The sequence below is a fragment of the Camelus ferus genome, chromosome 1, assembly GCF_009834535.1.
Source record: "Camelus ferus isolate YT-003-E chromosome 1, BCGSAC_Cfer_1.0, whole genome shotgun sequence".
Lineage (NCBI taxonomy): Eukaryota > Metazoa > Chordata > Mammalia > Artiodactyla > Camelidae > Camelus > Camelus ferus.
In genome coordinates this window covers 80,382,225-80,398,561 of record NC_045696.1, presented here as the reverse complement: position 1 = coordinate 80,398,561, position 16,337 = coordinate 80,382,225, and the positions used below count along the sequence as shown (strand labels likewise).

Here is a 16,337-nt window from a genome sequence, read left to right as displayed (position 1 = left end):
CAAGAATTTGTAAATGAACTAGAAGCATCCACAAACTTTTGGAAAATAGCACTATATATATTTGTAAAAGCTTTATTCTATCAAGGGATAGTTATTTCTGCTGGGTGCTTTTGCGGGGGAAATAAACTTAAGTATATTGGCCTATAACAGTGTGTGCTTTTCTAGTAGCAGAATAAAGGGGGGAATTGGGCAAACTGAAGTCCAGGTGGGGAGTATCACACAAGGGATCCTTGCCTGCCTTTGCTCGCTGAACCTGTCAGGCCCTAGACCTTCCAACCCCAGCAAGCTGCGCAAGTAGGTGGGTTTATCCCTGCTCTTTTGAAATGCCGAGACTCCTCCCAGGCTCCTGAATGTGTCACGCCAGGTCTTTTTCTCTCCAGTGGGTATAGTCAAGAGGTGGTCTGCTACACGCTGGGAAACATTCCTCAGATGCCCTCTGCACCAAGACTTGTTCGCGCTGGAGTCACATGGGTCACACTGCAGTGGAATAAACCAGAAGGTTGTTCACCTGAGGAAGTAATCACCTACACCTTGGAAATCCAGGAAGATGAAAATGTAAGTTTGGCACATTTTATATCCTTGTGTGTGTTCTGTAAAGTCAGTTTGATCATAACTACAGGGTGCACCGTGAAATTAGATTTGCTACCTAAATTTGATACCAAACGTTTAATTTCTACTACTGCAACCACCAGCAGAAACTTGTCCTTCCCACCCACAGTCTCCCCATCTCAGTACTGGCATCCCCGACCTTTCAGTTGAGGAAGCTGGAAACTCTTGGAGTCATCCTTGACCTCATGGATAATCAGTCAGCAAATCCCTTTAAATCTTCCTTCTAAAGTTATCCAGAAATCTGACCATTTCTCAGCATCTCCACAATTACTACCCTTTTTGAGCCACATTGTCTCCCCCCTGGGTTATTAGAATGGCCTCGTAAGTATTTTCCCCACCTTCATTCTTGCTACACTAGTCTGTTCAGCACACAAAGCCAGAGAACCTGTTAAATACAAATATGATCGTGCCAGTGCTCTGCTCAGAACCCTTCCCATCTCGGTGCCTTCCCCTCTCTTACCATGTGTCCTCTTCAGTGTCCTTACCATGCTCCCAGGCCCTGCGTTTCGGGGTCTTCATTTCTGCCCTTGCTCCTGCCCCTGCAGTCTCACTGACCGCACCGAGAGTGCCCTCCCGCAGGGCCTCTGCCCAGCAGGCCCCTTCAGATACGTGTGAGTCACTTCCCTCATTTCCCTCAGGTCTCTTCTCACATGTCACCTCTCTGGAGAGCCCTTCCCTGACCACCCTGTAAAACAGCACTGGCCAAAAGAACGTTCTGCGATGATGGAAATGCCCTGTAATTTGTGCTGTCCAGTAAGATAGCGCCTAGCCACGCATGGCTGTCAAGCTCTTAAAATGTGGCTGTGGGCCCAAGGAACTGAATTTTTAATTGTATTTAATTTAAATTGAAAGAGCCACAGTGGCTGCCTTGCTGAACCTGCACAGCTCGGAGAGCCGCACCCCCCAGCTCCACCCCTCTGCCCTCTTACTCTGCTGTATTTTTCATCTCATAGCACTTAACACCATGTGACCTGCTTCGTATTTATGTGTGCAGTTTTTTAACTGCTTTCTCCCCCTGTCCTGTGTTTCCTACAGATAAGGCTAGGTCTGTTCTTGGGCAGTGCTAACTCCCAAGAGTGTGATGCACAGAAAGTGCTCCAGGATTGGGTGGGTGGATGCAGGCATGATTGAGAATACTGTTGACTGAATTCTATACATTCAATTTTCAGTGGGATATTTATCCCCTTGAAGGATTATGTCTTCCCTGTGAAAGCTGTCCTTTCCCCCTTGGCCGGAAGAGGACACTGTGTCAGAAACCACAGGCCCGGTTTATTACATAGCACAGCGCAACTTGACAATGAGGTCCTCAGTACAAGAGCCTTTTTTCATGACAGAGTTGTCAAATAAAAAAAAAATTTTTTTAAGTACATACTGCTTCGTCACATAGGATTTTTTGGTGGTTAAATTTTTCATTTAAAACGCTTATCCAGAAAAAAGTTTGCTCTGTGAGAAGAGCACATGGTGGCATCTATTCCAAAGCAAATTTACACTCTCTCAAAGAGCGTTGTTCTCTTTGAAGTTAGTCTACAATAAAGCTGCCCAGATCCAGGGCACATTACAGTGTGGTAGAGGTACATTTTTACTTAAAGCACCTTGGGATTCTGACACTCTTTTTTTTTTTTTTTTTTTTTAAATGCTATAGTTGCCCCACTGGTGATGATGGAAGGAGGCAATATAAAATCCCTACATACAAGGTATTTAATGCCCAGGTTTTATGATACTGATATTTCTTTCTGGCTTTGCCTTTTCAGGATAACCTTTTCCACCCAAAATACACTGGAGAGGATTTAACCTGTACTGTGAAAAATCTCAAAAGAAGCACACAGTATAAATTCAGGGTGAGTCAGTCACTTTGGTACCTGAACTGCTTAAAAATGAAGCTGTTTTATGTTTCACCACTTTACTGTTTTAAACCGACTCCATGGGTTAAAATTTTTTTAAGTTCGCTGCTCTTTATGCTTCGAAAGTAACATTTATAAAATATACACACTGTACTTTAATCTTAAAACCCACTTTTGAGAAAGAAAAGTGTCATAGTGTTTCGTAATAAATTGCATTGCAGCGTGGCCAGAGGCCCTTGCCCAGGAGGGCCCAGCCAGGTGCCCAGCGCACCCATCTCTCACCAGCTCTTCACACCTTTCTCTGCACAGTTTCTCCTTTTAATCGGATATCCCTTTTACTCTCCGTGTTCCTTTGGTCTTCTGCACATTTTCTCCTTCTCACCCACTTTTCTTTTTAATTCTGTTTCCCACTCCCACCCCCCCCACACCCCCACCCCCGCCCCAGCGTAGGCTCTGCTTTGGGCATTAACAACCACCATTGATGCCACTGTGGGTCTGTGTTGTCCCTGCAGGCCACCGGGCTGCCCTGCTGGTTACTGAGCCCACACAGCTCGCACTTCCTGGAGCGACAGTGTGAACTTTGGAGAGATGGCTATGTTTTATGAGTCCACCTTTCCTTCTCTTACTTTGTGGGCCACATGGTGTCACTTGACATGTAGTAGTCACTCGGTAAACAGTGGTCAGACTGTCAAGTGGGATGTGTGACTATTAGAGGACAATGATAGTTTTTGATATTTTTAAAGCCCCTTGTTGTCTGATGCTGGCTGTGAGAACTAGGTATACTGCTGACGTTTCTCCACAAGGTGGCGTTGCCCTGCTCCGAAATAAGCAAGGTTATTGTTATCTGCTTTTCTCATGTTTTCCTTCTATAAAACAGTATGAACCGGATGGTGACATTACTGGTTTTGTTTTGTCCTCTTGAAAGGGTGAAAGTGTCTTTAGCTAAAACCCACCTTACTGTTTTATTTTCAATTGTTAATAGCTAAACCATACAGAAAATGAGTATTCCATTAAAGAAAAGCTTATAAATTAGTAGTTTGAGATTGAGAGAGGAGAGAATATGGGCGTGTCTGCGAGTTTATGGATACGTTGATCTTGCCATATTGAAAGTCGGCGCTGCTTTCATACCTAATTTATATCTAAAGCGTGTTAATGTCTTCTCGGTTGTGTTACAGCTGACTGCTTCTAATATGGAAGGGAAAAGCTGCCCGAGTGAAGTTTTGGTTTGTACGACGAGTCCCGACAGGCCTGGACCTCCTACAAGACCCCTCATTAAAGGACCAGTTACATCTCATGGCTTTTGTGTCAAGTGGGGTATGTTTTATTGCTGTCACTGCTGCTGCTTTTTTGACGGGTTTTTAAAAAACTGATTAATTTCAGTAGTGACAAACCGATAATAAACAAACCATAGTATCTGAGGGAGTTGTTCACATTTGGAATATATGTATGAGAAACATCCTGAGAATTCGACAGATTGGTAAATATGACAATTTTAAGAGCATTTAATTTATGATTTTATGCTATTAAATGTTTTTCCTCCTATATTTTGATGTATTATTTGAATATAGTGATCTCTGAATATATATTTCATTCTTCAGTAGCTTAAAAAGCAGCAATTTTTAATACAAAAATTGATTTATAAAGTTAATATTGAAAATAAATTTCAAAATTTAGATATGTCATCTTAATTAAATTTTGATAAACAGAATGTTTAAGCTATAATGAATTAGGAAAATGTTAGTTTTTGCTGTTGTTTGTATGTAATCAGAAGTCTTAAACTTCAGGAATTTTTCGTATTAAAGTTTATCATGTGGTGTTTGTGGAAACCTGGTAGAAGGAAGGATATTGTGGCTCACCTGCTACATGGGTTATTTCAGTGAAATAACTGCCATTAGAATGTTGAGAAACATTTGCAATCGTATGTGAAACTGTTGTGATGTGTATGGTTATCACTAGTATCATATAATAATAGTAACTACCTAACAGGCGAAAAAACAAAGTAGTAATCTAAAATAAGATTTTACCTGGCAGTCAAGTGATATAAAAGGAGTTTAAAACATTATTAAATCATTATTGGAGACCAACCACTGAGACATGTAACTGCTTTAAGTTACCTAGCAATTTTGAGACAGAATTACTCCCTGGAAGATGGATATCATTAAGAGAAACTGTAAAAATCTAGGTGTGCTTTTTGCCAGATCTAAAGCTTTTTTCTCAGAAAATCTTAGAAATTTCTGTCAGCACTGAATATTTACTTTGATTAGCCATACTATATGCTGTATATGTTTTTAATTATTGCTGTAAATATCTGAAGTATGTATCTATTAATGGAAAGACCAAGTGAAAGGAGTTGGAATTAGTTTCCAAGTCTGTGTGAATAACCTGAGGGTGTATCTAAAATATAGAGGTGCCCAGTTGATAGTAGAGGTGAATTCTGTATAGTCTTGTAAAATTATAATGCAAGGTGTTTTTACACTCAGAAAAGAAAACTCTTGCAGGCCCAGAATTTGCAGACAGATACCCTAGGTACATAAAGTTTGCTTAGCAGCAAACTGTGATGGACCAGATTTATTATATTCCGATGTTTTATTTATTTTGTCGGTAAGCTCTGCACTGCCCTTTCTTTCCCTCTCCATCTGTCAGAAGGACCTGGTCACTGATGATACAAGTGAAATAAGAAAGAATAAAATCATTTTACAAAAAGAAATATATGAATGGTTCATCTTATGTAAATACTGCAGAGCAGGCTTCAGAATTCTCAAAATAAATACATGAGCATAACTCTTAGGAAAATAAATTCATGTTTTGAGTTTTATTCGTGTTTCACTGAATAAATGCTAACTCTTTGACATTTCTAGCTCTACAAACCTTGAATAATTAGAAGGTTTTATGGTGTTTTTGTTTGTTTCTTCTGTTTTTCAAGAAAGGAGTTGAGTGAAATAATAATTATTGTGCCTTTTGGTTGAATCCAGAATTGAGGCAATATAATGTTGTATGATTCTATGTGTTCTAATAATATTTACCATCAAAAATCCATATGCTTTTTTTTTTTAACATTTTGTTTGTTTGTTTGGAGGGGTACATATATTTTTATTGAAGTATAGTCCGTTTACAATGCTATGTCAGCTTCTGGTATACAGCATAATACTTCAGTCATACATGAACATACATATATTTGCTTTCATATTCTTTTTCACCATAAATTACTACAAGATATTGACTATAGTTCCCTGTGCTGTATAGTATAAACTTGTTTATCAAATTTTGTGAGACTCCTCCTGTATTTTGAAGCGAGAAACACTCTGCCAGAGTTCAGTAGGTGTTCTGTGCGATTCAGTGGGTTTGTAGATGTAATTCTTGGTGTATTTGTGGGAGAGGGCGAGCTGTGAGTCTCTCTGCCATCTTGGCACCTCCCTCAAGAATCAATATGCTTTTATAACTAACAAGGCATTTGCTTATTTTGCAGATCCTCCAAAGGACAATGGTGGTTCAGAAATACTCAAGTACTTGCTGGAGATTACTGATGGAAATTCTGAAGGTGAGGTTTTTGGAACTTGTTTCATTCAAATCCAGTAGCAAATCCTATTTTCTAATAAGATAAACATCTGTGTAATAATAGTGGGCAATTGTCTAATTCTATTAAACTACATTTATGATTATACTTAATCACATATTGACAGTTTTTTTCTTTCAAACACAGCATCAGGGATCAGAGTCTGCTTGAAATGTACATCTTCATCATGTTTTTCAAATTTTCTAGTCATGCCTTTAAGCCAGTCGCCCTAATTAATAGAATAAATATGTTTCTCATCTCTCGGCACACTTTCTCTGGAAATTCTTATAAGCAGAGGAAGTGTCAGAAGCAATCAGCAGGAAGGATAAGTTGGAGACAGCAAATGAGTTTGGTAATCTAGAAATTCTCAGGTACAATGGAGGCAAAATACAGTATTGTGGGCTAATGAAGAGTGTCACACTTTATAACAAGTTTGGAAAATACCTTTTTATTTTTGTCATGATTTCTGAGTCTGATTATTTATTCACTGCTGGTCACATTAGGTGAAGTAAAGTGGGACAATGTTACAGATCAAATTCCTTCTATGGTGCCTTTTAAAAAATTCTTAGATGTTCTTTCTAAAAAAATGCATTAGGCTTTAATAGGAAAAAGTATAGTTATCAGAACTTTAAAAATGACATATCTCCCCACTCTGATTATTCCTGTAACTATGAAATTTTTTTAAAGTGTTACATATGGCAAAAAAGGAAAGAGTTAACAGTAACTTTTACAAACAAGCGATGCAGGTGTGCAGCTTGCTTTTTATCCTGTGCCACGATAGCCACCTGGAGTGTTTTGTTTTTCACATCGGTCGGTCCCTATTTTAAGCTGAAAACCTGAGAATGCTTTGAGATGGACACAGCTGTTCTTAACAAAAAAATCATATTCTCTGCTAAAAATCTCACCTACCTAGAAGAGAAGTCACGTATGTGCAGTGGCTTATTGTGAAAACCTAAGTATATTTCGAATTTCCATGGCTCTCTTGACCACTGATGGTGAATGAAAAGTTAGATGCCACTCTTTGCTTACAGTTCACAACTGTGCCAGCACATGACGTCAGTGATTAATTGAATCTCCTCAGTCTTCCTTGTTCCCAGTCGCCTTTTCAGTGCCGGTTCTCTAATCAGTAATGTCAGAATGGCTGTCTTTAATAGTCCCCTTTGTTTCGTGGCCCTAGTACACGTGACTTCATTGTAACTCTAACCTAATAAGCAGCTTAGGGCATTTGTGGGAGTTACTTTAGTAACTATCATGGAACAGGGTAAAAGTATTTTCCCTAAAACAACTTCGTGGAGTAAAGGCCTTTGTAAAATAATCTACTGGGAAAATGTCATTATTGGGAGCAAACCAGAGGAGGAAACAGCCCAGATTTGTGGGGCAGGTGGGCAGTCGGGTGAGGCAGTCCCGTGCTCTTCACCTGGTGGCATCAGCCTCACCCAGGCCCCTCTGGTGGCCCCGCTTGCTGTTTTTTTAATCCTGAGAAGTATTCAGATAGCTTGTGTCACACTGAGTGTTTCTGCAGTAATGTGTCCCTCTCTCGGGAATTTTTGTCTTTTAAGTGGGGCTCCATGAAGACATCCAGCCTTTACCCAAAGGACTTGTCTGTAAGGGGAGAGTTTCACTAGGAGAAACTTGTCAACGGCACCCCAGGCTGACCGGGAACCTCACGGCTGAGCAGCCTTCCCCAGGCCCGGCCAGTCCCAGAGGCTTCTCACAGGAGGACCACTTGACAGCTTGCTCCACACTGTCCGCTGTCTCCTGGTACCACTCCCCCCGGGCCAACCACAGGTTTCATGTACTTTCCAGCATCCAAACCTCACAATCAGCAAATGCAATCATAGTGATATTAAGTCGTCTAGCCAGCAGTACTAAGTATTAAAAATGACCCCGTGTTATTATAGTATTTAACTTTGTAAAGGAAATGGAAGGAGAGCCCTGTGGGTATTAAACAGAAAAAAAAAGAATAGGAGCTGCTGATTTTCATGGAAACCACTTAGAGCTTTTCCTTATCAGGAATGGTGGCTACTACTACATTTTCACAAAAGGCCATCAACTCATACGTGGGTCTTGTTTTGCAGCGAGTCAGTGGGAAGTGGCATACAGTGGATCAGCTACAGAGTACACGTTCACCCACCTGAAACCAGGCACTTTGTACAAACTCCGAGCATGCTGCATAAGTACTGGTGGACACAGTCAGGTTGGTTTTTTTTTGGTATAGAAGTAAATATCTTCGGTCAAATTCAGACAACCTATCTGTAACATCAGAATAAAACTGCTGTTTAAAATGTCTCTTGCCAACGCAACCTGCCGTGGTATCACGTCATGAATTCAGTGTTTTGAATTGCGCTGTAGAGGATATGAGAAGATAGGCCCACATAATTCTCAGTTGTGTTGCTTTCCTGGTACATTTGTCACTTAGCCATTTCTTAGATTTTGGTGTGATCTCATGACAGTTGAGAATTGAGGGTGGTCTGGAATTTGCATTTGCTTTAAATAAGGGGGTGAATCTCAATTATTGCAGTGATATAAAAACAGAATTTAGAGTCAAAAACAGCTTGTGAGACTATGAGATGCACCTTCCTCGAGGTACTTTACTGCCATCTGCTGGAAGATGATCATAAAAGTCGTATAAGCCTTAAATGATGACTGAGCTGAATGGCACCCCTGCAATTGTGCTGGGGGTGGGGTGGGGGGGCAGCCTGTATATCTGTCGGCAGCAGCGGTTCTCTTGTAGTCTACTTTTTTAAAAAAATTGAAGTATAATTAACTTAATACTATTACATTAGTTTTAAGTGTACAGCATGGTGGCTTAACGTTTTTCTACATCACAAAATGCTCACCACTTTTGTCTACAATTTATATGACCTTAGACCATCAGTTAACTTGTCAGGAGCCTTGGTTTCAGCCTCACAGTCTTCTCATAGACTCAGAATAACCTAAGAAATGCACATGAAGTGATCCAGAAATGAGATAATTATTATCTGAATGGCTTTAGCTTAATATTCAGAAAGTGAGTGAGAAGCAATACGGTAAAAGACGTTTTTATTGTAGCGATATTTACCATTATGGTTTGAAACCATTAGTATTGAGAGAGAGGAAGAGAGCAGTGGTGGCCTCTAGCCCTGTGCTGAGCTGACTTTTCAAGAGAATACCTGCCATTAGGGTGCCTGATTTTGCCAGTCAGCCCCCCTCCAGTGTCTTCTTATGTTTCTTTTCTCCAAAAGGAAAGTGGTACTGCAATGTCTAGACTGTTCATGTAGGCAGACTTTTTGGGAAAAGAGGGTCCAGTTAGACCATTTATGGGCATTGCCCCTGAGGGCGGGGCGTATGCACATCAGAGCCCCAGGTGATTAGCGAGCGCCTCGCACGTGTAAGGGGCTGCACAGGCTGTGCGGGGCAGCAGTGCTCCTTGACTGTTTAGGTTCTTCTCCTCAGGAAGGAGGATGAGTTTGGTGAGATGCAGAGCTGCAGCTTGCTTCTCCTGTCTCAGAAAGGGGTCAGCTTCCATACCACCAACTTTATGCAACCAGATCCTGCCAAAACAAAGAAGGCCTGCTTATTTCAGTGTTAACAGAACTTGTTGGTTAATATCAGACCCAGCTGATTAATATTGATCTTATTTGCGTCTCTGCTTTGTACGTGGATGGTTGGCCATTTATGGCACCATATGAAAATTTCATCCAGCTGTTGTTTTATATTCTCTTCCATCCTCATGAAGGGTCTCTCCAGTTATGGTTTAAAGGAAAATAACTGTGTGCCTAGGATGCACAACACTCGTGTATATGAATCTGACTTCAGAAAGAATTCTTTTTACCAGTGCCATATGCAGTGTATGTCCATACTTAAAACACACACACACAGATGAAAAGCTTATTCCATAAAGAGTGTACACATTCAATGTGCAACCCCCTTTTGGTAACATTTGCAGTTATGGGGTGAAATTTGCCTGATATATAGAGATCGAATAAATTCAAAGTAACTAAGAGATGGTTGTCTCCGGTATTTCTCCTGCAGTGTTCTGAAAGTCTCCCTGTTCGCACACTAAGCATTGCACCAGGTCAGTGTCGACCACCGAGGGTTTTGGGTAGACCAAAGCACAAAGAAGTCCACTTAGAGTGGGGTGAGTGAACAAATCTTCACATTGACGATTTGGACAATTTGGAGATTGAGTTTAAGACTTAATGTTTTGTAATTAAGTTCCAAATCTTCCTTATGAAAACCATGTTTGTTTCTGTTGAAAATTCCATGTTCTTTGTAACGTGTGTGGGCTTGGGTTTGTTTCTCCCTAGCGCTATCACTCGTCCTCCTGTTCCTGATGGCGCCTCTTATGCTATTCATCCTCTGCCCTTCAGAGGGCACTTTCCTAGAAAATCTCTCAGAGAAGCTGGTCTTTTCGGGAATATTTCAACTTTATTCATAAATTAAAAGTTGTGCTCAATTTAGACATGAAACCAAGACATGGTTCATAAAGTAACATGTGATTCCTCCTTGTCTGCTGCCTTGTCATGTTTGGGTCCTGGTGTTTCACAGTATTGACTCAAGTTGTATTAGCATTTCCTGTCGCATCAGCAGTTTACAGCACGTAAAATTGTAAAATAAACCTGCAGAATGCTGCCAGAGTATTTTTCCCCACCACTTATGTCTAAAATATGATCAAATATTGTGCCAGTTTGGGGTTCTCCAACTTGATTTACTGGGTCATTTGATCTCAAATTAAAGAGAAGATTTTTTCCTCCCTCAATTTCTTCCCCTTACCTTGCATTACAACGTAAAGAAGTGCTTTTGGAATTTTTATTAGTGTCGTTAAATGTACTTGGTTTGCAAAGTATGCATAACATCATTCAAGAACTTTCTTTTGCATGTCTTCTCTTTTTTGAACTGGAGGTTCTTCTGTAAATACTGAGGACAGGCCACCTAACTGACATTTTGCAAACCTTGTGGAAAGTCAGGTGTGATAGGGTCAACTGGAAACACAAAAATGTTCTAAGGTGAGAAATATTCTCCGTTCCCAGATGTTCCTGCCTCGGAAAGTGGCTGTGAGGTCTCCGAGTACAGCGTGGAGATGACGGAACCCGAGGACGTGGCTTCTGAGGTGTACCACGGGCCGCAGCTCCAGTGCACCGTCGGCAGCCTGCTGCCCGGAACCGTGTATCGCTTCCGGGTGAGAGCTCTGAACGACGGAGGGGTGAGTACCAGCTCGCGCACCGCCGTCTCGGCAGTTCCGGTTCTCCCCTCCTATGACTCCTCTGCCACATCGATCCAACCTTGACGACCATTAAGGAAGTGTCTGTGAAATCTCATTTCGGAAGGTCAATTGTTTTGATTTCATGTAGACCCAGCCTTGGAAATTCCGTTCATTTGTCCTCCTATCATTCTCTTAAGATAGAGTTCAAGGTTAATAAGAACATCACCTGTTAGATGCTTTTGGTGTTTTTTAAAATAATTTCCTTTCTTCTTGTCGGCTGTATTAATCAGGTATGGGAAATTAGTAGTACATAATATTCCTTTACCATGTTGTCTAAATTACCCAGCAGTGTCTTAGGTCAGTTTTTAAAACTGGATTGTGAGTAGAGGCTAGGGAGGCTAGCTTATTGGTTTTTATTTCAACTGAACACTGTAGAGATGTCTGGCCCTTTCTGCTACTCCATTTGGAGCTGTTGAGCTGGGCTATTAGAGATTGAAAGAGTGTGTATGTATTATATCCACAAAGGTAATTGGTTTTGGGTTTTTTTCATTGCAGAGTGATATGGATTTGAGGAAATTCATAATAAAAATGAAGTGACCCAGAAACTCTAAGGGCTTTCTGGTGTGTCAAAGATGTTTCTATAAAACAAGGTAGAAGGGTATGGGTAGAGCAGACAGCCTCTAGGGCCCCATGAAGTGCCAGTGATATGTATAGATAGTCCATGCCAATAAACAGATGTCATTAATTGATGAGATTTTTACAAGTAAGAAGGCCCAACTGGTGACAGGAAGTTGACAATGACTCTTCTAGTTCTCAGTGGTCCTGTTCATACCTTTCAGAAGTGAAGTGTGTTTGTCTTTAGTCTATTTAATGTTAGGCACAGCTGACTTTGAAAACATTTGATTTGAGGTAGGATCCTTGAATAGGAACTGGATTTCTTCTAATTCCTTGTTAGGAAAGAATTTCAGATACAGCACAAGTATTTAAATTAAAAAAAAAAAAAGCCAAACACTAGACAATGAAACTGTATTGGTGAGAAGATAAGAAAGCCTAGGCACCCAAACTTGGACAAGTAAAAAGAGGGTGGATGGTGATGATCACTGTTGCTGGAGAAACCGTTTTCCTGTCGTTCTTGTACTTTTCTTCCATCAACTTTTCAGAGGATTTCTGCCATAATAAATGTGCAACTGGACTAATTTGGGTTTTGCTTTCTCTCCCCTTTCACTAACTTATCATATAAAGAAACTATCTTCAGCCTTGTTTTAAAATTGTGTTATATTGGAAGCTAACCATATATTTGACTTGTGGTCACCTTCTACAGTCCATTTTAAAGAGCTTCTCCCCCATCCCCACCCCCAGAATATTTGCAAGTTGTACTAGAAAAGGAGAGGGTTTTTTCTTAATCTTTTTTTCCCATTTTGAAAAACATAGTCACATACTTCATTAGCCTAAAAATTGCTTTACTCTTTGCCGCAACTCTTTACAGTATCACACATTCCACTATTAACATGGTGGTTATGGCTCTCTCAGAATGTTTTAAATCTCTAGTGATGATTAGGTCTGTGCAGTGTGGTTACTGATGGTGATAGAATGAGACACGGAAGGCAGTGTAGATCTTCAGATAGTTGAAATGGTGGAACATACATGCCGGGGAAACATTACCAGGAGCATTGGTTTTCAAGATGGAAATACCAATAACTAGAAGAAATACTCAAAATTTGATAACCGGCAATTCCAAATAAATTTTTATGCATTAAAAATTAAACTGCAGTGTATATCTGACTTAGTTTTCTTTGATTCCCTCTAAGAAATTAAAGCAGAATGCTATGGTATATTAGAAGTCAGCATTTTTTGGTTTCTTTTGTCACAGCAAAAATGGTAAACCAACTTTCTAATCCTTTTGAATTACATATATTTTTAATATATTTCATTATGTATTTTATAGAAATATATATGTAAAATAGATATTTACCACTCAGGGAATGTATGTGGAAGAAAGTCTACATGTTCAGTTGAAATTGAACGCAATTAGGTAATAATTTTAATCAGTTGTATTGATAATGGCATTAGCTTAGCCCTTGTTTGGTTATAAGCTTGTGTTGTATGCGCGCCTGCACGCATACACACAACGAACGTATACACACACACACACACACACACAAACAAACATGTGTTTTTCTCTTTCAGTATGGTCCATATTCTGACGTCTCAGAAATTACCACTGCTGCAGGGCCTCCTGGACAATGCAAAGCACCTTGTATCTCTTTTACACCTGATGGATGTGTCTTAGTGAGTTGGGAGGTAAGTTAGGCACAAGTTTTGCATCAGTTTGTTTCTTCTTCATTATTTGCTCCCAATGCAAGTTATGAGGAAGCTACAAAGCTAGAATTCACATGTAGGTGATTTTTACACAGTAATCTGCCTTCAAACTTGCCAAGAGTTGTGGAAATTTTACCACCTGTCAGAATTCAAATGAAATTGAGTATTTTTACTTTTTAATTTTTTTTATTTTTTATTTTATTTTATGTATTTATTTATTTATTTTTGGTGAGGGGAGGGGATGAGGTTATTTATTTACTTATTTGAATGGAGGTGCTGGGTTAAGTATCTTTTTCATGCATCTCTTTTGCATGTATCTGGAGTATCCTGTGGCATGTTGCTCTCTTTCCCAGTTCAGTTAGTAGAACACAGACTTCATAGGATTTTCTTGTTGGTGAATTTTACCAGTTAAATTTCTGTTTTCCAGAGTCCTGAAAGCTCTGGTGCTGACATTTCAGAGTACAGGTTGGAATGGGGAGAAGATGAAGAATCCTTAGAACTCATTTATCATGGGACAGACACCGGCTTTGAAATGAGGGATCTATTGCCTGCTGCACAGTATTGCTGTAGACTACAGGTAGGCTGACACTATTCGGACGTTAGTCACAAACACTGGTGTTCTATGTAAGACTCTTGGGAAACTTACTAAAAGGCTTGTGATAGAGGCCATCAGGAGGGGTGATATGGAAAAGAGAGTCCTTTTAAGTAAAAATAATTATAATTGTTTTGGTATTTTACAGTTAATTTTTGCATCTCTCGGAGGTCTTGAAATGTCAGAACAAAGCCAGATTCTTCTCCACTGTACTTCTCGCCATTCTTGTGTCTTGCTGGTCGGTCAGTTCTCCAGGACTGAGTCCAAGGCAAAGGTGGCACAGCTCCTAAGGGAAGATACCTTCTGTCTGAATTTCCTGAGATGCACATTTCAGTGGGAAAGCCACTCAGACAAAAGGCAAAAAAGAAGAGTTCTGCAGATTTAAATACATAAAGAAGCAAAGATGCCAGATTTAGGTTTCCACCAGATTTAAGTCCATGTACGCTCAATGTCTCTGGCCTCTTTGGAGAAAATATTCCTTTCATAAGTTAATTTTCCAGATCAACTGAACCTTTTCTGTTAAATTCTGAAGTCTGTTCGTAAACAGTTCTGGCTAAACTCTTCCATTATACACACCTTCTTTCCTTCTCGAATGAAGGGTCTGGGATGTAATCAACCCTTTGTCAGTGAGTCAGGGTCACAGCACATTATCTGAGCTTTATAATAGCAATGCTGAGTCATTGGGAAAATGTTAAATTCTGTGCTACACTCCTGTTTTTGGAACAAGGAAGGATATAAATAAAAACTGTCTGCTATCACAGGAAAGAACTTCAGTCTGCTTTTCAAGTTTTGGTCTCTCTTTAAAATGTTCTGCTTCCTTTTTTTTCCTTTCGAGGTATATGTTGTCACTTAGCATTAACGTCCCAAAATTGCATTTTAAAAGATAAAGATACATTAGTAAGAATAGAGCCCGCATAGTAATCTTGCCTCCATGTTCTGACAGTCAGAAATAGTAAATATCTTCACATGTCTGTACTTCTTTGTCATAAAATGAGTCAGATCCTGTGGAGGGGATAGTACATTCAAGACTGCCATTGTAATGCTACAGAATTGCCAGGAAAAGGGTCTCCTCAGCTTATATTGATTTCTTGATAACTTATGGACCAAATATGAGTTATTTTCATTTGACATTACCACAAAGCCAGGTTGACGCTGAATATTCTTTTGAATATTTGGTGCCTTAAAAATTAAACCACTGTCATACCTCTACTGTGTTTTATAAAAGTTGAGTGGAACATTTCTTGTTTTGCTCAGGAATGTTGAATTTTTATATCCATCCTTAGGAACATTTTAAGCAACAAGTACCCAATAATTCTTTTCACATGAGACATATTATATATTATAGGCATACTCTTAAATTTAGTAAGATTCTTTTGAATTCCTTTAAAAAGTGGTAATACTAAGTGGTATTAATCAAGAAAGCATTTTCCATAGAATGAAGCTACTAAAAGAAAGCTGTGTCCTGGGTGGGATCCTGGAATAGAAACAGAACATTATTGGAGAAACTGGTAAGATTTGAATCAAGTCTATACGTAGTTAATACCACTGTACCAGTGTGAATCTCCTGGTTTTGATCATTGTTTTACAGTTAGGTATTAGGGAAAGCAAGGTGAGAGGTACATGGGAAAGATACATGGAAATTTCTCTGCACTATTTTTACAACTTTTCTGTAAGTCTAAAATTAGCTTGAAATGAAGTGGGTTTTATTGTTTGGTTTTGGCTTTTTTGTTTGTTTTTTTTAGGGTGTTTTTCTTTCTTTTTTTTTTTTTTTTTTTTTTTCTTTTTTTGATTTTTTGTTTTTGTTAAATAGGAAAATTGTTATTGCTTTGTTGTTCTTGGAAAGGAGAGAAGTGAAGCCCTGACAGTTGGCCTGACACTCTGCCAGGATTTTACATGTTAACAAATTTAATCTTTACGATAACTATGAATTAAGTATTACTATCCCCATTTTCCATTTGGGGAAACAGACTCAAATGTTAATTTGCCTAAGATCACACAGTTAGTAAATAATAGAATCACGATATGAACAAAGCTGCAACTCTTAAAAGGCATGGTCCTTTCCTTCTGTTGCATGGTGATTAAAGCCTCAGTTGATGTGAAAGTTGGGTTCCACAGTATCTTATTTTTCTGCCCCTGTGATAAATATGTATCCAAAAATAAAGTCTCTAAGTATATACTCTTAAAGTAATTCGTGATGTTAAAATTTTACCAAAAAGAGAGTTCCTGTTGTCATGAAAT

The 16,337-nt window shown here is 39.4% G+C and overlaps 1 protein-coding gene across 4 annotated transcripts in view; it reads left to right on the top strand.

Moving 5' to 3' along the window:
• FNDC3B (fibronectin type III domain containing 3B) overlaps positions 1–16,337 on the top strand; it is a 295,396-nt gene that overhangs the window by 238,783 nt on the left and 40,276 nt on the right. For all 4 annotated transcript variants that reach the window (XM_032484331.1, XM_032484312.1, XM_032484336.1 and 1 more), the window contains 9 exons: positions 381–555; positions 2,361–2,447; positions 3,626–3,764; positions 5,917–5,988; positions 8,082–8,200; positions 10,018–10,123; positions 11,016–11,188; positions 13,376–13,489; positions 13,935–14,084. In XM_032484331.1, the coding sequence (XP_032340222.1) occupies positions 381–555; positions 2,361–2,447; positions 3,626–3,764; positions 5,917–5,988; positions 8,082–8,200; positions 10,018–10,123; positions 11,016–11,188; positions 13,376–13,489; positions 13,935–14,084 (1,135 nt within the window). The remainder of the gene's footprint in view (positions 1–380; positions 556–2,360; positions 2,448–3,625; positions 3,765–5,916; positions 5,989–8,081; positions 8,201–10,017; positions 10,124–11,015; positions 11,189–13,375; positions 13,490–13,934; positions 14,085–16,337) is intronic.